Source organism: Xyrauchen texanus, chromosome 33, assembly GCF_025860055.1.
Source record: "Xyrauchen texanus isolate HMW12.3.18 chromosome 33, RBS_HiC_50CHRs, whole genome shotgun sequence".
Lineage (NCBI taxonomy): Eukaryota > Metazoa > Chordata > Actinopteri > Cypriniformes > Catostomidae > Xyrauchen > Xyrauchen texanus.
Window position 1 is genome coordinate 9,082,087 of NC_068308.1, and position 23,240 is coordinate 9,105,326.

The 23,240-nt window shown below is 40.5% G+C and overlaps 1 protein-coding gene across 1 annotated transcript in view; it reads left to right on the forward strand.

The window, feature by feature from the left end:
- Window positions 1-23,240, forward strand: part of LOC127627230 (protocadherin-15-like) — a 505,252-nt gene that overhangs the window by 233,104 nt on the left and 248,908 nt on the right. Inside the window, exons 12-13 of the mRNA XM_052103574.1 lie at window positions 5,714-5,920; window positions 17,318-17,452. Of these exons, the coding sequence (XP_051959534.1) occupies window positions 5,714-5,920; window positions 17,318-17,452 (342 nt within the window). The remainder of the gene's footprint in view (window positions 1-5,713; window positions 5,921-17,317; window positions 17,453-23,240) is intronic.

The window sequence follows — 23,240 nt, forward strand, 5'->3', positions numbered from 1 at the left end:
TATATATATATTATATATATATATATATATCCCATATATACCCATTGAAATGGTTTCCAAACATACAGTGGCTAGAACAATATGTGAACCCTTTGACGTGTTGTTTTTCAGCATTAATTGGTCATAAAATGTGATCTCATCTTCATCAAAGTCACAAGTATAGACAAACACAATGTGTTAAGCTAACAACACACAAACAATTATAATAGTTCATATCTTTATTGAACACATCCCATTAAACATTCACAGTGCTCTAGAAAAATAAAGTGAACCCTTGGATTTAATTACTGACTGATCCTCCTTTGGCAGCAATAACCTCAGTCAAGCGTTTCAGGTAGCTGCGAATTAGACCTGCACAATGTTCAGAAGGAATTGCTTACAGAACTGCTTCAGCTCCGCCATATTCATAAAATGTCTGGTGTGAACGGCTCTCTTGAGGTCATTCCACAGCATCTCTATTGGGTTAAGATCTGGGCTCTCACTGGGCCACTACAAAAGGTGGATTTTATTTTTTTTAAGCTATTCTGTAGTGGATGTTTAGAGTATTTGTCCTGCTCCATCATCCAACTTCTACTGAGCTACAGCTGGCACACAGCCACCCTTACATTGTTTTGTAGGGTATCTAGATACACTTGGGAATGTATTTTTCCCTTAATGATGGCAAACGGTCCAGGCCCCGAAGCAGCAAAGCAGCCCCAAATCATTATGCTCCCTCCACTGTACTTCACTGTTAGGATGATGTTTTCATGTTGAAATGTGGATTTTGAATTCTGAAACTTACTGTACAGTATGCTTTTATAGTACACTGACTGTGTCAAAATATCAAGGAACATTTAATATCTTATGACATGACCCCTTTAAATAACATTGTACTCAAATTCAGAAAACTGAACATTTTAGCATTCCCACAACCAAAATGGAATTTAAGCTGGGTATATATATATATATATTCATGAATTTACTGCTTTCATACAACAAGATCAACTGCATGATATACTTTGCGCTGTATCTCTGACTGCCGACAGGTACACTATTTTTGCCTCTGCAAATCAGTGCAAGATCAGCAGCAGAGCTTCTCATAGATTTTCCTTAGGGACATTCAGTCTGTTCACTAGCAATGCAGCGATAACATCACCTCTATTGTGACAACAGACCATCGACCTAGCAGTCAGCATCACAGTTTCCAAATCAAGACCAGCAAGGATGAGCCCCTGTTTCAGCCCCTTAAAATCAATTTGCGTAGCCTGCACACTACAAGAAACACTGAATCCAACTGTTTTCTGTCACTTGGATTCTGTAATATATGAGTTGCTAAGAAGTATTTAGATACTTGCTGGTTATCAAACTTAGTTGAACATGTCATAGTTAATGTGATGAAATCCATCTGTGTTTAATCTGCTAGGACACCTGTGTACATTTCAAACATCCATTAAAAATAACCATGGCTCCAGTTGGTTTAAAGTCAATTGATGGCTAATAAAATTGAAGCAATAATGGCTAATACAAGTTAAGTATTTTCAGTTCTGAGAAAAAGCGCTAACATCATTTAATAGCAGATGGTTTTAGATTATATAATCTAATGCATTGGAATTCATACATTTTAAGTTTGTCTTAAGTGCCCAAATACTTTTTTTGGCCACTATAGTTAGGCATAAGAAAGATTGTAGTGGTTGCAGTAAATGTCAGAGTATTGCACTTTTATTGGAAAGAGCATGATGTGGGGGAATAGGCACATTCCAGGCTGTGAACTCCAATTGCAGTCTGGCTCACTTTGTAGTTTACTTACTGTGACCACTTATAGTCTTTTTTTTTATCTGATCTTTAGGGGGGATTTTTCATACTGTCATTTTGCAAGTGATAAAATCTGACCCATTTGTTCAGACAGAGAAGTCAATATCCAGTATAGTGTAACAAGTCAGGCTATAAACACTAGAGAGCTGCTACTTTTGGGCATCAATTACATGTACAGCGAGTGTGTATTATATATATATATATATATATATATATATATATATATATATATATATATATATATATATATACACACACACACACACACACACACACACACACACACACACACACAGACATACTGTATATGCAGTATTTTATGGCTAATTCATTTCTGTGATTAATAGTTGACTGTTAAATGTGTGAAAAACAATAACACATATAATTCAAGATCCTTTTTTTACTTACTGAAACTTCACTAATTGGAATAAGTAGATTTCCAGGAGTTTCAATCTCGACTCAACTGCACATCTTTGCGCAAAAACTGATTGTGTGGAGCAGTGCATACTTATTATATATTATTGGCATAATAAACACAGTATTGGATTTTTACTGTATGGAGAATGTACACTTCACCTGCAGGTGTTGAGCCAGTTGTGGGAGAGATATACAGTAGGCAATCTGCCCTATATCTCCGCATTGTCTGAAAACACTTACTCACAGTCATCCGAACCAGTCAATAGCACCTTTCACACATGCAATCTGGTAAATTGCAATAAGATTGTTGAATTACCTGGTAAATTTACGTCTTTTTCACACAGTTACCAACTATGTAAATGGCCACTGAAAGAAACTTTGAACTCTACATGAAAAGCACTTGAAGACAACGTCTCATTCGGCATTTTGGTGATAATTAAGACAGGACGTGCTTCTTTGGTAATTTAATTGTGCCTTACAGAGGCTGCAAAGTACTTGATTTCAGTTTTTTGTTATTTCAAAAAAAGAGATCCTTTCGCCATCACTTGATCATTGAGACAGAATCACTGTTGTGTGTCTGTGTGTATTGTGGTGTTGCATCAGTGCAATGACCCCGGGCTGACATATACTAAAAAGTATCTAAACAGTGTTGACTTATTACACTTTCCCACAATGAATGTGTGCAGTATACATTTTAAGTCTGTTTGAAGTCTGAATTAAACATAACAGTTTGATTTAAACAATGAATAAACCAGAAACTCCAGCTCTATCGTCAGGGATCATTTCACTTCAATTCTGTCAAGACAATTTTGACTTAGTTTACATGAATTTAAGAAAACGGTTTAATCTGGGGTTTGCAGAAAGCAGTGTTCTGAAACATAATGCAGTCACAAATGCAACCATTTAAGGGACAGCACTTTAACACACACGGTTTCTGTCGGAGAACACGGTTATCTGTATGGTAAGTGTCGTGCGTATCTGCTCGAGTGCATCGGGGGAATCCTAGAGTCTGATGTTGAGGGAAACCCCAATATTGCTGTGCATTGCGTCTGTCGCATTTACACAGTGCACACCTCTTTCGTGTCTTCAGCAGCTTTTGCACATTAAACAGCTTTTTGGTGTATGTATAAATTAGCTATTATAATTTAATATCTGTACAAATTATGACTCCACCCCCTGAGTAATGTCATTAATTACAGCTCTAAATTGTTGAACCCACTTGGTTCAAGCGATGTGCAACAGTTTCGGGAAACAACTTTGACTAGCTAGTTAATACCTCCAACGATACATCGTACTATGGTGGTTAATCAGTGAGATACGTCACTGAATGGAAAATACACCTCAGATCGGAAGTGGTAGTTTTTCCAGCTTCTGCCAGTTTTGGTTAGTGAATGAACTGTGGGCTTGATGTGGGCATGTCATCTGAGGTTTAGACTAGTTTTGTTAGGTTTAGGGTTAGGTTAGGGTTATCAACATAATTATCCTCTCTATCTGAAGCTTTATTTATCTCTTTAATAATGCCTCTATATGGGTAAAGACCCCCAAAATATTATGAATCATTTCTCATTTTGATACTTCTTGAATGTATTTCCCTGTGATCCAAAAGAAATGCCTGTGAGAGGTAATCTAGTTGATGCAGTAAACTTTATATTCATCATTTGTTACCAATATGTGAAGAGCTCTGTCACACTAGATTGTTTATATTCTCTCATATTTACAGTTCTGTCAAGTCTTGTTGACTCTAATGGTGAAACAGGCTGTCAGAAATTTGGAGGCTTTCATATTTAGCCATCAAGCTGTGCTTTTCAGGACCTGTATATGTAACTAAGAACTTGCCATACAGCCTGAATTGGAGTTGTTGAAAGACAAGTGCTGTCACTCTTGTATTTATAACTGATTTATGCATATTTTCTTAATGAGAGAGTTATGGAATGTCACTCTTTCTTCTTACATTTTAACCCATCCCCTTCCGATCACCTGGCACCAATCTGGTATGTAATGTCCACTTTTCATGATTCAATCAATTCCTGATCTATACAATCCATCCTATGGGTGTAATGGTTCAAATGTATCAGTTCATATTTGCTTTGTTAAAAAAAATTAATAATATATATATATATTTCATATTTCTCTAAAAAAGTGAAATAGCCATATAAAAGACATTTAATTATTATTAAGTATTGCATTTGTAATAGTTTGTATTTACAACAACACAAGCAATAATTAACATAATTCATAATTGATTAATCTCTTTATATCAGTGCAGCTGGCTTAATTCAATGCTGTTATGTGCTCCTGGAAACTTCATTTTTCCCATGTTTCCTAGATGGAAAAATATAAATAAATGTTAACATAACCTGGTACCAGGATTAATAGTTCAAGATTGAAATTACAAACCTCCTGGCAGAGAATATCGCAGGCCTGGACAAAACCGTTTTTTGGACATTTATTCTTTATGCTTGCTGAAATAAACGTAAAAGTCAAAAATGAAAAGGAGTTAAGTCAAAAAAAATAAAAATAACATAAAATAAATCAACAAATTAATTTATATTTCTTACTTACCAGGGTACTTGGTAACCTACTCTCAGGTCAACCGACTTTCTGTGACCCTTAAAATAAAAAATAGGATGCTTGGGCATTTTGATCACATTTGCGAGTTGCGTGTCTGCTAGCGTGCGGTTTAAATGCGCTTTTGCGCAATGTAGATAGGAGGGAAAAAATAGCGCTAAAAGCTCAATTTGGTTTCTGTTTATGATAAACACAATTTATTACACCTTTTCTTTAATTATGTGTCAAGAATAGACTATACAATAGATATACTCTATATTAATACTAAGATAAACATGTCGTCTAAAAGAGAAATGACATTGGATCTGATCATCTGTCATTTATCCTTTTTCGAATGAAACACAAAGCTGTAGAAGTACATATAAATGTTACATTTTTCTGCAGAATGAAATATTGTAAAAGTACATAGAAAAGTAATGTAGTGAAATGTTCAAATCTTTTTATATACAAAACTTAGGTAATTTATGCATATACATAAATTTGCTTAATACATCAGATTAAGCAAATGTCAACCCAAAGGTTATTTTTTCTGTAAATCTTTGTAAATATAACCTTTTTGGCATAAAGTGTTCTTTGGAGCTGAGCAACGAACCCTAGGGTTCTATATAGAACCACACAGAACCTTTTTATTCTAAGAATGTGCACTAAAAGCTCAGATGGTTAAGAGCCCTTGGATGTATGCCAGGCATGGAGAAAATTAAGTTTGGGAATGAATGAATCAGTCATGCTCTTTATTTAATTAAGAGTCCCAAGTCTTTAGATAGTGTTAAGCCCTCTTGTGCCCATAGAGGCGTATCATATTGTCCTTCTTATGTGTGCAGCAGCCATCATACATAAAAATCAGTAGTTTGACACTATAGTATCCCATCTTGGTCTCACATTCTTCTTGTCTTCTGGATTTTGTGGCTCTATCAACTGATTACATTTTTTTCTCCAGGCAGAGCAGGATAACGGACACCCTCTCCCGGCATTCGCTAATCTCCACATTGAGGTGCTTGATGAGAACAATCAAGTGCCGTACTTCCAGGTGTCCACTTATCATGGATTCATCTCGGAATCTGCTCCGCTGGGCACAACAATCTCGAACAATGCCAATCTCTCCACGCCCCTTGCCATTATCGCTCTGGATAACGACATTGAGGAGGTGAGCACTCTGATTCTTCAGTGATGTGTGCTTATGCGGCAGTCGTTTTTCACATGTCCTGTGGGAATAGTGTGTATGGAGTACAGTCCTCTGAAGTTATTTGAAGCTTCTGCTCTATGGAGCATTTAGAAAGGCAAATTAAAATAGAATATCAAAGCATCAGAGTTACAGTCTCAAAGGCTTGCATTAGAGACTGTCGGGGAGGCACTTTTTCTGTGCTAATATTCCCGTGAGTGTTTCACGTTTGTAATTATGTCTGCTTAAGTGATAGGAAAGGCAATGTACTTAAAACTTGGTGAACTCTGATAATAATCTCCTAACTTAAAGGGAAAGTTCACCCCAAAATTAAAATGAGATTCCAAACCTGACATAAGTGTGATTAAATGGGCAGCTGAATGGGTAATTTTTCACTATTTATTTTTGTTTAAGCTTGGCATGTGGTCATTTAGAGTCAATATGGATTCAATGTTGACCCTATTTAATTTCTTAAAGGAGTATTCTGGGTTCAATACAAGTCAAGCGCAATTGACAGCATATGTGGCATAATATTGATTACCACAAAAAAAAAATAATAATAATAACTTGCTCCTCCTTTTCTTTAACAAAGCAGAAATCTGTGTTTCAGTAAGGCACTTACAATGGAGCCACAAGACATAAACAATATGTGTGTTAACATGATTTTAGTGTGATAAAATTGCTTACTAACATTTTCTGTTTAAAGTTAAAGCCAAGTTTACAGCGTTTAACACTAAAATCCTAAATTACTGTAAAAATTACAATGTAAGTGCATTTATAAAATGGTAAGTATCACATTTCTGTCTTTAAATCCTCCAAAAATTGGCTCTTCACTTCCATTTCTCCTCACTGTACCTACATTTTTGCTTTTTTTTTAAAGAAAAGGAGGGACGAGTTTGAATATATTTTTTTAAGGTAATCAGCATTAAGCCACAAATGTTGTCGATTGAGCTTAACTTGTATTGAATAAATTTAATTTAATTCATTTAATACATGTTCATGGTGCCTTATTGTGAAACAGTGCACACTGATTATACAGTATGCACAGATCAGCCTAATATTGTGTACGTTCCCCTCGTGCCACCAAAACAGCACCCACCTGCATGCTATTCTTCTCACCACAATTGTACCGAGCGGTTATCTGAGTTACCGTAGACTTTCAAACCAGTCTGGCCATTTTCTGTTGAGCTATCTTAGTAACAAGGCATTTCCATCTGCATAACTTCCGCTCATAAAAACTGGAATTTTACATTTTTTTGGGCATGATTCTGTGTAAATTCTAGAGACTGTTGTGTTTGAAAATCGCAGGAGATACAGCAGTATCAGAAATACTCAAACCAGCCCATCTGCCACCAACAATCATGCCATTGTCCAGATCACTTAGATTTTTTCTCCATTCTGAATGTTGATGTGAACATTAACTGAAGGTCCTGACCCTTGCATGCATGATTTTATGCACTGCACTGCTGCCACATAATTGGCTGATTAGATAATCACATGGATGATTGTTGGTCCCAGACGGGCTGGTTTGAGTATTTCTGTAACTGTTGATCACCTGGGATTTTCAGTCTCTAGAATTTACTCGGAATGGCAACAAAAAACATCCAGTGAGTGGCAGTTCTGTGGGCGGAAATGCCTTGTTAATGAGAGGGGTCAACGGAGAATGGCCAGACTGGTTTGAAAGTCTACAGTAACTCAGATAACCACTCTGTACAATTGTGGTGAGAAGAATGCCATCTCAGAATGCTATTCTGAGATGTAGGTTGGTACTGTTTTGGTGGCATGAGGGGACCTACACAATATTAGGCAGGTGGTTTTAATGTTGTGGTTTTAATATATAAAACCCAGTGTCAAATGTTTTACTACATTCTTGGAACACTGCTTGCCTAATCAAATTAGAGGACCGGCACTGACTGTATAGGTTAGATCAAATTAATGTTAACCTAAAAGTTTGATGTGGATTAAAAGAAATCAACTACCCAAATAACAGTAGTTCCCTTCCGAGGGAACTCGCACTGCGTCGTTGAAAACGACTCTTTGGGGAACGCTCCTTAGCGTGCGCCTCTGAATTATGAATGAAACTATTCCAATCTTGATTGGTGTTGCGTCATGACGTAACATGTGACGGCATAACCGGATGCATAAAAGTGACGCCGGCACACAAACACATTAGCTTTCGCTCTTCAGCAAACGCTCTATGTGTATTGTTTGTCTTATTTGGTGTTGTTTGTCTGATTTAAAAATATTATGGCCACCCAACAGTTCATGAAGTGCGTGCACCCCTGCCCTCGTTTTATTACGGGTAGGGACACGCACGCTTTATGTGTGAATTGTTTGGGAGCGCAGCACGCACAGGCAGCTCTCGAGGGATCTGCCTGTGAAAGTTGTGAAGCACTACCCATGAGAGTGCTGCGCTCCCGGTTGGCGTGCTTTGATGATCACGGTCAGGCTCGCGTTCCCCATGGATCTGGTCCCGCGTCTGTTGAGGCAGCACGGTGGTTGAGATCGTGGGGTTCGCAGCGGGATCTTGCAGATGAGAATGAGACTGCTGCGGCACTTTCTCATTCTTCGTTTGAGGATCCCGAGCCTACTGTGAGTGGTGCAGAAGCCCGCGTCGCGGCTTCTTCTGCCCACGATCAGGTCCCAATGCTTGAGCTCTCTGCTTCCGAGGAAGTGGATATGCTCAGCATTGATGCGGACAACCGTGAGTCAAGCACGCCAGTTTTCGCCAAGCTTATGAGGAGCTGATTGAGGTTGTGACGCGTGCCGTGGCCAGACTTGATATCAGCTGGCCACAAAATGAGCAGGAAACGCAAGTTGAAAGACAAATGAGACGAGCGTTTCCTGCGGCACAGATCACAACCTCAGCGCCGGGGTTTGCCGTTTTTCCCCGATCTCCACAAAAAAAAAAATATGTATAAATATATATCTCGAGATCGTGGGGTAAACCGCATTCGTCCCGTGTCTCCAGCCCCAGTGTGGTGATTACAGACGATGTTTTGGGGGCACGGGATATGGGCTAAAACCCCGGCGCTGCCTAGTAAGCCCTGCAGGGATACATCTGCTTTAATAAGTAGGGCTTACATGGCGGCAGGTCGGGCTGGTTCTTGCCTGCACTCAATGGCTATTGGCTATGGCAGCTATGGTGGCCACAGAGAGGCATCTGTGGCTGAATTTATCGAGGATAAAGGAAAAGGTTAGATCTTTTCTGCTTGATGCTTCCCCCGTAAGGTAAGTCTAAATCGAGTAGGGCAAGCAGATCAGCCCCAGCCATCAGTCAGCTCCTCGCACCACAGAGTTCCCCCCGCTGCAGAGCAACCGAGGTTGTTCTCGCAGCGGCGTCCTTTGGGAATCAGTGTCGGTTTCCCGCCGTCTCTGACGCTTTCGGGCCACATCAATTTCCAGCGAACGCACACCATGCCATTCGTGTCAAAAAAAATAAAAATAAAAATAAATAAAAAAAATTAAAAAAAAGTATCCATTGTGGTCACAAGAACCGTATCGACTAAATCCTGCCGGTCTCTCGCTTCAGGAAGTCGAGAACAGTGCTCGGGAAACACCCGAGACCAGCCTCGAGAGGCTGGTTCCCTTAGTAGAAGCTTCGGGAAGGAGGTCCTACCAAGGTGGTAGAACCTCGGAGGGCTGTCCCCCCCCCCGCTGCAGAGCAACCGAGGTTGCTCTCACAGCGGAGTCCTCAGGAAATCGGTGTCGGTTCCCGCCGTCTCTGACGCCTCGGGCCACATCAATTTCCAGCGGACGCACGCCGTGCCGTTCGTGTCAAAAAATATATATATAAAAAAAAAAAAAACAAGCACCAATTGTGGTCACAAGAACCGTGATCGACTAAATCCTGCCGGTCTCTCGCTTCAGGAAGTCGAGAACGGTGCTCGAAAACACTCGAGACCAGCCTCGAGAGGCTGGTTCCCTTAGTAGATTTTGTAGAGGCATGGAATCATCTTCCCAACATATCTGCATGGGTCCTGCATATAATAAAATCAGGGTACAGACTGCAGTTCGGGCACTGCCCCCAAATTCTCTGGGGTGGTGCAGACTACTGTGGTTCCGAGCAGACTCAGGTGATGGAACAAGAAGTGCAATCTCTGCTGCTAAAGGAGGCCATAGAACGTGTTCCTCATGCAGACAGGGAGTCCGGATTTTACAGCCGGTACTTTATAGTTCCAAAAAGGATGGGGGTTGAGGCCGATTTTAGATCTCAGAGATTTGAACCGGCCTTTGAGGAGGTTCAGGTTCAAAATGCTTACTATTCCTGCCATCGTGAGCCAGATCAGATCCGAGGACTGGTTTGTCACGATAGATCTAAAAGACGCCTATTTTCATGTATCCATCCTTCCATGTCACAGGAGGTTCCTGAGGTTCGCTCGAGGCTAAGCTTACCAATATCGGGTTCTTCCGCTCGCCTAGCACTCTCTCCCGCACATTCACCAAATGTATGGATGCAGCTCCTGCTCCTCTGAGACTTCAGGGCATCCGCGATACTGAATTATATCGACGATTGGCTCATTCTGACCCAGTCTCGAGAAATGGCGGTTCGGCATCGAGATGTCGCCCTTGGCCACATTCGAAGTTTGGGGTTGAGACTCAACACAAAAAGAGTGTGTTACAACCATCCCAGTGCACAACGTTTCTGGGTGCTGTGTGGAACTCGGTTACGATGCAGGCATGCATGTCTCCTGCACGTATCGAGTCCATTCTGGTGATGGTGTCCGGTTAAAGCTAGGCCAGGCCATCACTGTAAAGCAGTTTCTAAGACTGCTGGGCCTCATGGCAGCTGCATCCAACTTTATACCTTTGGGCCTTCTACACATGAGGCCCCTCCAGTGGTGGCTGAAAGCCAAGGGGTTTTTCCCCAAGGGGAATCCATTTCAGTAAAATCAGAGTAATGCGCAGATGCCTTCGCTCTCTGCTAATATGGAAGAAACCTTGGTTCCTGTCCCAAGGGCCAGTGTTGGGAGCGCCATGTCGCCGGAAACCGCTTCGACAGACGCCTCCCTCACTGGCTGGGGCGCGGTCATGGACGGCCGCTTTGCCAGGGGTCTGTGGCAGGACCATCATCATTCTTGGCACATAAACTGTCTAGAGATGTTGGCTGTGTTCAGGGCTCTGAGGAGCTTCCTTCCAGACATCTAAGGTTACCATGTCCTAGTACGCTCGGACAATACATCAGTGGTAGCTTATCTGAACCGACAAGGGGACTCAGATCGCGCCCTCTGTGCAGACCGGCGATCAGATAATTTCTTTGGTCCCAAGGGAAAATACTGTCTATCAGAGCATGTATGTTCCGGGGTTCAGAATCAGGGAGCAGACATCCTGTCGAGGCAGGGGCTGAGGCCCGGGAATGGAGACTTCATCCAGAGGTGGTGAAGTTGATATGGGACAAATTTGGACCATCAAAAGTGGATCTATTCGCGTCTCGAGAGACGTCCCACTGTCCATTTTGGTTCTCCCTCTCACATCCAGCCCCACTGGGGTTGGATGCCATGGTACAGGCCTGGCCGAGGCTTCGCCTGTACGCATTTCCCCCGATCGCTCTGCTCCCGGGAGTCCTGGAAAGGGTCCGCCAAGAGGGCATCAGTCTACTTCTGGTTGCCCCGATGTGGCCGGCCCGAGTATGGTTCTCAGACATAATCTCACTACTGATAGCTTCGCCATGGCAGATTCCTCTGAGGAGGGATCTGTTGTCTCAGGCAGGGGGCACAGTTTTCCACCCTCGTCCAGAGCTGTGGAAACTGTGGGTCTGGCCCCTGAGGGGGTTCAGTACCTAAATGCTGGTCTATCAGCGGGGTGGTTGAAACCATACTTAACTCTAGGGCTCCGCCTACTAGGAGATTATATGGCCTCAAGTGGAATGTGTTCTCCACTTGGTGTAGAGAACATGAAGTAGATCCAGTTAACTGCCCAGTGGCTTCAGTTCTGGAGTTTCTTCAAGATCGTTTCTCTGCGGGTCTCTCCCCTTCCACACTTAAGGTGTACGTGGCTGCCATTGCAGCTTTCCATGCACCATTGAGTGCTGGGCCTCTGGGGAGGCACCAGCTGGTCATTCGTTTTCTCCGTGGTACATGGAGGATGAGACCGACAACCAGGTCCAGGGTTCCTGCCTGGGACCTGGCGGTGGTTCTCGAAGGGTTATCCCTGGCCCCCTTCGAACCCCTTCAGTCGGCCTCGCCCAAGGACCTGACGTTCAAGATGGCTTTTCTCTTAGCTATTACCTCTCTAAAGAAGGTGGGAGATCTTCAAGCCCTGGCAGTAACACCAGCTTGCTTGGATTTTGCCCCTGGCGGAGTTAAAGCCATTCTGCACCCGAGACCTGGCTTTGTGCCTAAGGTGCTTTCTAACACAGCACAGTCTACGGTCCTGCAGGCATTCATCCTCCACCTCATGTGTCGGCAGAAGAAGAGAGGCTCCATTTGCTCTGCCCTGTCAGAGCTTTGAGCGTTTACCTCGAGAGGTCCTCTTCTTGGAGGAGGTCGGACCAACTGTTAGTGTGTTTTGGGTCACCTAAGAAGGGGCTCCCTGCTTCGAAACAAACCATTAGTAATTGGATTGTTCAGGCTATTATCTCGGCCTATAAGGTGCGCAATTTGCCTTCACCTTTGGCCATAAGGGCTCATTCAACTAGAGACATGGCGTCCTCTAGGGCTCTCTTATCGGAAGTGTCCCTCCAGGAGATCTATGAGGCAGCCGGTTGGGCTACCCTGCACACTGTCATCAGGTTTTCTGCACCTCCCAAGTACGCCTGGCGCACGTGTGCTCTCGTCCTAGCTGAGTGCCTGAGTTCAGTTTCACTCTAGGGCAGGCCTTTTTCGGCGCGTGGTCTAGTGGGCATTCGTTCCCCAAAGAGTCGTTTTCAACGACGCAGTGCGAGTTCCCTCGGAAGGGAACGCCTCGGTTATGACTATAACCCTTGTTCCCTGAGAAGGGAACGAGACACTGCGCCGCCCTGCCACGCCCTCAATGCCTGAGAGCGGCTTGCTTCATCGCTAGGCTAATGTGTTTGTGTGCCGGCGTCACTTTTATGCATCCGGTTATGCCGTCACATGTTACGTCATGACGCAACACCAATCAAGATTGGAATAGTTTCATTCATAATTCAGAGGCGCACGCTAAGGAGCGTTCCCCAAAGAGTCGTTTTCAACGACGCAGTGTCTCGTTCCCTTCTCAGGGAACAAGGGTTATAGTCATAACCCGAGACGTTTTCATTGTTGGGTGAGCTATTCATTCAATCTAGCCTTAGACATGGAAGACTCTCTTAAGTCATATATATGTTTTTGTCTCCCATGTAGCTGAACTCCACTGATGTGCCTGTAGGTATCTGTGAAAGTAGTGATAGATATGAGAATTGAGAATCACTCCTTCTCTCTCTTTTTCTGTTTTGCTGTGCTGTCTCTTTTCGTACCATTCAATTTGCCTAATGCTCTGCATGATTAGGGCCCTGCGAACTGAAGCATAATGGGAAATTGTTGCAGAAGCAGAATACTGTAGTTAAGAGTGTTTGTTGCATAAACAGAACAGAATATTTTAGCTTTTATCTTAATACACATAATGTTACCAGCGGGATGAGACACTTTAACATAACTCATTCAAATCAGTATTCATGGTTTATTGTGTATTTCCTGCACTAGTGCTACCAAAGACATTGATAAAACATATGCATTTATGACCTCATGAAATCAAAAAATTGACTCTTTCATAGAAAAATGCAATTGTATTTTAAACTCAATAAATATAAAATTTCACGTACACTATGACCAGGATTAGACAGCAGTTAAATTGGCACGGTAAAAATCCAGCCTATCCGTCCCACGGATTTGAAACGCAATTGTAACAATATTAATAATGCACATTTTTTGTCACAGAAAATGCACATTTGATAGCGAAGTGTTGATTTAGAGTTGGGATGCAGATGTAAATTTACTGATATTATCAACAATAATACATGTAAAAAGTTTAATTAACACCTAATTTATGAACTGTAGGGCTATGTTTAGACATTCTGACAGTAGAAGTAAAGCTCATAGCTTTGTTCTTAATCTCATGGGTGTCAGAGCTTTAAAGCCTTTCATAAAAGTTTCCTTTAAACTTGCTCTTTTGAAAATTCACCATAGTTCTTGCATAGGATCCTGAGTTTAACTGTAGTAATGTAAGGTTTCTAAATAAATAAATAAACATTATGGAATCTGTAATGAAAAACAGTATCCTAAACACATGTAGAATCTATAAAAACCACCTCCATAAAAGTGACTTATGTTCCCCAATTATACAATATTTAATTGAATTATAATAATTGTAACATTTATTGTCAGTACTGTATACACAAATGTGCCAAAACATTATGACCATCTAATATGCTGCTGGACCTCCGTGTGGTGCCAAAACACAGCCGACCCGCCAAGGCATGGTCTCTACAAGACCCCTGATCAAGTCATGTAAGCTCCGAGGAGGGGCCTCCATGGATCGGACTTGTTGGTCCAGCACATCCCAAAGATGCTTAATCTGATTGTGATCTGGGGAATTTGGAGGCCAAGTCAACACCTTCAACTCTTTGTCAAGTTCCTGAAACCGTTCCCGAATTTTGACAGTGCGGCAGGGTGCATTATCCTGCTGAAAGAGGCCACAGCCATCAGGGAATATCGTTGCCATGAAGAGGTGTACCTGGTCTGTAACAATCTTTAGGTAGGTGGTACGTGTCAAGTTGACATCCACATGAATGCCAGGACCCAAGGTTTCCTAGCAGAACATTGGTCAGAGCATCAATCTATGGGACCTTCTTCCCATAGTGCATCCTGCTGCCATCTCTTGCACAGGTAAATGATGCACACGCACCCGGACATCCACATGATCTAAAAGAAAACGTGATTCTTCAGACCAGACCACCTTCTTCCATTACTCAATGGTCCAGTTCTGTCTCCTAAAGGTACCTCGGGAAGATTTAGCCAATAATGTCCTTAGCTCATTAGTTAGCTAGACAAATGAAAAGCTTCTCTATAGAGAAGCATTTCGGTAAAATGATAAATGCATTATACGTTTTTGCAGAATATTACAGACATTTAAATGATTATATATCAACAATGATTAAAAACATAATAATAACATAATTAGATTAGTTTTGTGCTCATATAAATTATTATATATAAAAAAAAGATTGAATTATACAGTGTGAGCTGCTATTACATAATGAACTGTGATTACATTATAAGTTGCTACAGTGTGTTAATAATATAATATATTTATCATACAATAACCTTTTACGTTATGTGAAAACATGATTATGAGCTCAAGACTTTATTATTTTTTGAGAAAATTATTACATTATGAACATTTTATTACATCAATAATGAAATACTTATTACATTATGTGCAGTTATTACATTATGAGTTGCTACAATCCTGCTGATAGAGGCCACTGCCATCAGGGAATACCATTGACATGAATGGATGTACCTGTGTGCAACAGTGTCTAATGTAGGTGGCACGTGTCAAATAATCAGGTTTCCAGGGTTTCCCTGCAGAACATTGCCCAGAGCATCACACTCCCTCCATCGGCTTGTCATCTTCCCACAGTGCATCCTGGTGCTATCACTTCTCCAGGTAAACAGCGCACACGTACACAGACTTCAACGTGATGTAAATAAAGGGACTCATCGGACCAGGCGACCTTATTCCACTGCTCCAAGTTCCAGTTCTGATGCTCGTGTGCCCATTGTAGGCACTTTCGATGGTTGACAGGGGTCATCATGGGCACTCTGACCAGTCTGTAGCAACGCAGACCTGGTTTGGACCAGAAAGGATAGCCTTCGTTCCCCTCGTGTATCAATGTGCCTTGGCCAACATTGCCAACACCCTGTCACCGGTTTTTGGTTTGTCCCTCCTCAGATCACTGTCAGTAGGTATTCACCACTGCTGACCGGGAGCACTCCACAAGCATTGCTTTTTCAGAGCTGCTCTGACCCAGTCGTCTGGCTATAACAATTTGGCCCTTGTCAAATTTGCTCAGGTCTTTACTCCTGCCCATTTCTCCTGCATTCAACACGATCACTACAAGAACCAATTGTTTGCTTACCCTCCAATCTACCCAGACCTTGACTTGTGGCCTTGTTAGGAGATGATCAACGTTATTCGCTTCACCTCTGAGAGGTCATGTGTTGGCTCATCAATGTACAATACATCTACCAAAACACCATAGTTTCTACAGTTAGTGTTACTAACTGCAATTTAAATGTATATAAGTGTGGTGATGTGTGGATTGAAAAGCCTGCGTTTACTTCATGTCTGCTGATTAGAAAGTTAGGGCTGTTTTATGTGGTAACCAGTTTCAGCACTTTGCAAGTGGTTTGCACCAGTGCCCACATCTAATAATCATCAAATAATAGTGTGGCATGAAAAATGTATGTATTGCAGAGAGGCATAATGACCAATGCAATAGAATTAAACATAAACAAACGTAAGCCTACATGGGTTATATTACTTTGAATCGCAAACTGCTGAAAGAGATTCTGGTTTTGTGGAATGAGAGTGTTCACATAGCTGAAATTGTGATTATTATTGTTCTCACACAGTCTGATGTATAAAATATTTGAGAAGCTCAGTGAACACTCAGGATGCAGCAAAGAGACAGCTCATGATTTGTGATTTATATAAAGAGTCAGTCATAAAATAATGCTATCGTAAATGATAATTAACTAACTATGACCTTTTTACTGCCCCTTTAAACACTTTATGTTCACAAATAAATGCAATTGTAAGCATTACAGTGCATTTTCAAATGCTAATTGATCCTTGGAATGCTGTTGTGCTAGCTATCTCGTATAAACTTTTAAGATATTTATGCTCCTTATTAATTTACTTGGAAAACTTTTGAAATGTCAACTTGAAATCAAACTTGAGGGTTCTGGCTACTGCAGTGCCTTTCATTTTTTAGATATTTACCTCTTTTCTCTTGTTTTCGTCTTATACAGTGTGTTTCTTGACAGGACTCATATAAAGAGTTTCTTTGACGTTGAGGGGGGGACTTCATTAAGAATGCGCCCATGGCATTGATAGCATTGTTTATTTACACATGCGGTCTGCATTGTTTAGCACTTGATTCGCTTAAAGGTACAAACATAGACAAAATGTGCTGTTCACAATTGGCACAGCACAATTCTTTTGAAATGTATCTTGTTTTAAAAATGTTTAGTTAATGTTATTGGAAACAAGACACATATACTGATTATATTTCTGCATTGTGTTTATGGAGTTCCTCTGAGTGTTTTCTTTTTTCTGCCATCCTTATCAATTTGCATAGCTGTATTTCCTGCATGCTCTATCTTCTGATGTCTTTGCCTCATGACTCTGAGAGCTTACTGTGATTTATTTCCACTGCAGACGAAGGACCCAATGGTACGCATCTCTCTGGACAACTACAACAGCATCTTTGCAGTGACACCCAGTGGGATAGCACGCTACCTGACACTACTGAGGCCTGTGGACCGTGAAGAGCAGCAGAGTTATGCCTTCACGGTAAGGGCTTTGTGCCACCTTCCTTTGGCAAGCCTGCTTAGCTATATCTTTGTCACTGAGCCTTGCAGCCTAAACGTCAAGGACTTTGTCTGAACTCGCTTTTCCACACACTACTCGCTTTATCGCTCAGGGGTTATTTTTAAAGCGGCATACTGCACGGTAAAGGAATTTTGATCAGAGTAATGTGTGAGCCATGTGGTTGATTCTCTTCTGCATGTGATGGATTGCTTTTTTTCTGAATAGCAGTGTTGGGGAAGCTACTTTAAAACAATAGACAAGCTAAAAGCAACTAAAAAGTAGCCACTTTGACTAGATAGAAGATACATTATATTACATTCTACATTCAACTACATTGAAACAATTGAAAATTCTATTTCTGCAATCAGAGCAGTAGGTCTCCCATGCTGGACTTTTTGCTATTTTTATAAGTAAGTTTGGCTCTTTTTAGCTAGTCAGGATAAGAAACTAGCTGACCGACCATAGGTGCGTTTCCTATACAAAAACATAACATACTGCTAAACTACGATAGTACAATGCATCGTTGAAGAAATTAACAAGGAGCACATCGCTCATGCCTCAAGAACTCTGAATCTTGTAGTGGGCTAGCGTTCGCAATGTCTCATTCCCTTCACCTCAACGAAGCTGAGGTTACATACGTGAACGAGACGTTACCTTACGACTCAGTATACTCAACATTGCATAGTAATGCATATGAGAAACAGAATCCCATCACGCCGCAGTACACAACATGGTGCCGCAGTCTTGTTGGACGGCAACCAATATGAGTATGCTGCAGTGAGTAATACATGTCTTGTCCAGGAGGGGAGCACTCATAACGAATATATGAACTATAGTCATATAGTATGAATTAACTCTTTATAATGAAAGTGCTTAGTAAATTATAACGGCCTGAAGGCAGGCGGTTGTGCAAATGATGGGGAGCCTGTACTTAAAGTGTGGGGCTTAAGTATATATATATATATATATATATATATATATATATATATATATATATATATATATATATATATATATATATATATATATTGGCCAATGAAAAGCAAGTTCTCTAAACAAAGAGGACTTATGAAGAAACAGATGTTATGTCTAGGTTGTAAAACCTTGCGAATGTGTTTTAAGAGTACCATACTGTTTACTACCATACACAAGAGATGATCGCTGTATTGAAGGAAGAAATTCTGAGGAAATGGTGTTTGTGCACCTGTTTTTATTTGCACCAAAACAGACGGGGCTGTTGCCACTCCCAAGCAGTGATGAACAGTAATGCTAAAACTTTAAGTGTCGCTAAATTTTTAGCTGTTTTTCTGGTTTTGTAATAATACTGTATGCTACGAGCGATCGTGGAGTGATGCTGCCTGTCAGAATGATCCTACAATTATGTCAATCATGTTCACGTGTTTGAGAGAACACATGGAAGATGCCAGTATATTGTATATTTCGTGGGGGAACTCGAATTTTGGTCAATCTGAAAGAATTCTCTGGACAGGCAGGGGCACCTTATACAGCTGCTGGTTGTAAGACTCAATCACTATAGAAACTGTGATCTTCTCCGCCATGTTGAAAGTTTATGTCTTCTCCCAACTCAGAAAGTCATGTGTCAGGTAGGCACCCTGAGAATTGGTTTACTCCATCTGTTGCAGCTCTGTGATCTGGATTAATGCTGTAGTTGTTAGTTGAAATCCATTTCTCAGCTGTAGTGTAGTAGCAAGATCATGTATCAGAGATCATGGAGTGATTGACGATAACGTCAATAAAACAAGGTCACTTACCGACAACCACGTCTTTCAATGTGAACTCAACTCAACTCGCTTATAACACACACAAGACTGTCTTTTGTCGCCACGTGCTGGCTAAAATCTTTAATGTCACTGTGATAATTCACAATTCACACATATAGCTGTAACACATCTTCACTACTCTTACAGTTTCTCAAACAAAAGTTTGGAACGCCACGCACACAAGCGGAGTGATACAAACAGTAAAGCATCCCAGTGCTCATATTACTCCTTTATCAGCACTTTTGAAGAGCCGCTCGTCCAATTACATTCGAGGAGCAGAACTAACTGTTGTAAAATGTTAGTTATTCAACAACCCTACTAAAAGGCACAATAATAAATCAGGTCGTATGTATGTCAAAAACCACTGTGGCCCCATCAGTTTATTTTCTCAGGGTCCTGCCATACAATTCACACAAAAGCACCATGTTTCACTGCTTTTGAAATTGTGTCATAGAGACATTTGCAGATATAAATTTGGTGACATGGAGGTTACTGTATTTCACACATTGTTCTTTGGTATTGAATGGGTTTGAATTAACTCTGCTGAGCACGTCCATGTATTTTTTTTTTTTTTGGCTCCATCTCTGACATATATTATAATGATACAGTGCAGTGTATTATAGCACCATCTGTCTGTTAATGCGAAAGACGAATGGTATTTTTAGGTTCAGGGAAATTATGGTAGCACGGGTCATAATAGTAGGACCCACACAAAGGGAACATATTTGTGTCTCCATGGTTAATGGAAACACGCTTGCTGCAACTGTGTTGGCACACTTACTTGTCGGTATGTGCTTACCATTTTTGAAAACACTTTCTAGGAAGCCAGTTTTGTTACATAAGCTGATATCTAGCATAATACTGGAATCAGATCACCATGAATAAATAACCTGTATTCTGTAGTGTAAATTGTTTACAGCTGCATACAGGCTATATGCGAATTATATGGCATTATGAATGCATTATTACATATATAAAGGCCTCATAGAAAGTGTTACAACTGTATGTCATTGAAAGCCATTTGTAGCCTAACTATTAACTGTATTGCTGTTTGAGTGTGCATTGAGAGAAAATGTATACACAAAAAGCCTGCACACTTTTAATTTTTAAAAGATGGCATTCACCACTATATGCAAGATATGTTTACTGCAGGATGGCAAGGTGACCACATCCAAGCAACCATATTAAGCCATACATGTCCTATCATCACAAAATAACATGACACAGCAATACATACCAAACTTCAGCAAAACAAGACTGCACACCAATACACTTTCATCTTATACAAGACTAATATGAAGCACAAGACTAACCTATTTAAAACATAACTGCACAAATATGTTTTTATATAAACAAGACATTGTTTAAATACATAAAAGGCAAATGTAGCTATTTATGCCCCAACACATGTATGCACCAAATATGAAAGCAAACAATATAGCTGGAGTTCTTAATTTAACCCTTTCAGATATACACAGTCAATATAATAAATCAATGTATTTTTTTATGGGATTTTTTTGGCCTACACACCTATAATCGTTTTTCTTGTTTTGTTTTCTTAAAATGCACTTTGAGTTCCTTGCAACTTTTAAGCATACGATAAATAAATAAGTAAAAAACAAATTATTGAAAAATATAATCATATTGTAACATCAAGACATTGTCCCTTACATTATGTGTTTCTATTGGCTTCTGTGTAGATGTTTTCATCATGGTAGTATGTGCTAACTTTCCTTCCCCTCAGCTGGGCATATTATAATAGAACAGCAGCTTCAGAAATGGTGTCTTTCCATAATACAGCACCTTGACTGGAGGTACACATCCTTGAATTCTTGTTTGAGCGGGGCTAGGGACCGACGTGAAGGACACTACCTTTGCAGCACCCTTAGATGTGTGAATTCTGCTTGTGTCTGTGTAAATGGGTGGGGGGGTTGGGGAGGGGGGTTCAAATTGGAAAGGAGGCAGTGGGAACCGGACAAACCATCAAAGTAATATTTAATGAAAATGTATTCCCGAATTGCCACATCTGGCTTGTCTTTATCCCTCTCCTCGGCTGATTAGCCCGATTGGGGCTGGGCGTGTGCACTCATGGCCTGGCCCCACCCTCCTCCTCGTCGCACTATGATTTTGAAGCACCAAACTTTGCACCTGTGATAAGCTCAGCTCTTTAAAGTTGTCGCTGAGATGATATCGTGACTAAAAGTTTGATTCCCCCTCAAAGCGGAGGAACACTGCCTCACTGCCAACAGCAATTTCCAATTCCACTGTTATTTGTTCAAGTACAGTGCACCCAAAGTCTTTCAGAACAAATTATGGTTTGCCCTTTGTAGATGTCACAACTGCTAAATTCACTTAATTATGCCCAAACATAGGTCACACAGACTTCTAAACTTGTGTCTTGGACTGTAGGGAGTTACATAATTTCTCCCATCCTTGCAAAATAATGTTATAATATTACTGTGGCCCCAAATAATGTCCGGACATTTCTCAAAATAATTTTGTTAGGTTTAAAAATGATTAAATAATTCGATATTCTGTTGAAAATGTAGACTAAAAACTGTATGGGCACTTTCTGATTGTAAAATGTAATAGATGATGTGTCTAAATTTAATTTGATGTGAATTTTAGAGGAACTGACTTCCAAAAATGGCTCACTTGCATGTTAGTTCAGATAAAATGTGGGAGGCTTGCATGCCATAAAACACTATACCAACTGTGAAGCAGGGGTGTGGCAGCATCATGTTGTGGGGGTGCTTTGCTGCAGGAGGGACTGACACACTTCACAATATAGATGGCATCATGAGGAAGGAAAATTATGTTGATATATTAAAGCAATAACTCAAGACATCAGCCAAGAAGTTAAAGCTTGGTCGCAAATGGGTCTGCCAAATGGACAATTACCCCGAGCATACCTCCAAAGTTGTGTCAAAATGCTTTAAGGACAACAATGTCAAGGTTTTGGAGTGGCCATCACAAAGACTAAAAAAAGCATGTGCGAGCAAGGAGTATTTAAATCCTGACTCAGTTACACCAGTGCTGTCTGGAGGAATTGGCTAAAGTTTCAGCAACTTAATGTGTGAAGCTTGTTGGAGGCTACCCATCAGGTTCTGACCCAAGTACAAACAATTTAAAGGCCATGCTACCAAATACTAATAAATTATGTTTAAACATCTGACCCACTGGGAATGTGATGAAATAAATAAAAGCTGAAATAAATAATTATCTTTACTATGATTCTGTCATTTACATTCTTATAATAAAGTAGTGATCCTAACTGACCTAAGACAGGGAATGTTTTCTACGATTAATTTTCAGGGAGTTTAAATATATTTGGCTAAGGTTTATGTAAATTTCTTACTTCAACTGTAAACACAGTGGTTGCAATGTGTAAAGAGCACAGACACTACGAGACAGATATTACTCCTGTACTGTGATAACATTGGACTCAGAAAAAAATATAAAAAATAAAAAACAAATCTGACGGCTAATAGGCAAAAAATAAATAAAAATGGGCTGTTCAAACAGAGTGCATTGTATTTTTAAAAACAGCTAGACGGAGCACAACAGATTTAAACAGAAGACACGTTCATAGGCACATTGACTTCCATACACCATTACTAATATTAACACTTAAAGCTGAAATTTGTAACTTTTTCAGAGATAAAATACTTTCTCCTATCCCATGTTAAAATGCAGATAATTCTATAAGTCATTCTTAGGTCAGGTTTTTACAGAAATTGTGAACACTGTATCTCTGTGGCACTATAAAAATAGTTTTTGTTTTTGAGTGACATGTTCAGCCTGACACAACAGCATTGACTCAACCAATGGTGTAAATGTTTTTTTTTTTCCTGATCTAACGGCAAACGGGGGGCATATTCGTATGGCTGTTTGAAAACAAATGTTTATTTTTTTTTTTTGTGCTAGAGACGCAGGAATTTCACACTTATGCTTTTATAAGCTTGTCCATATTTAAATATGCTTATTCT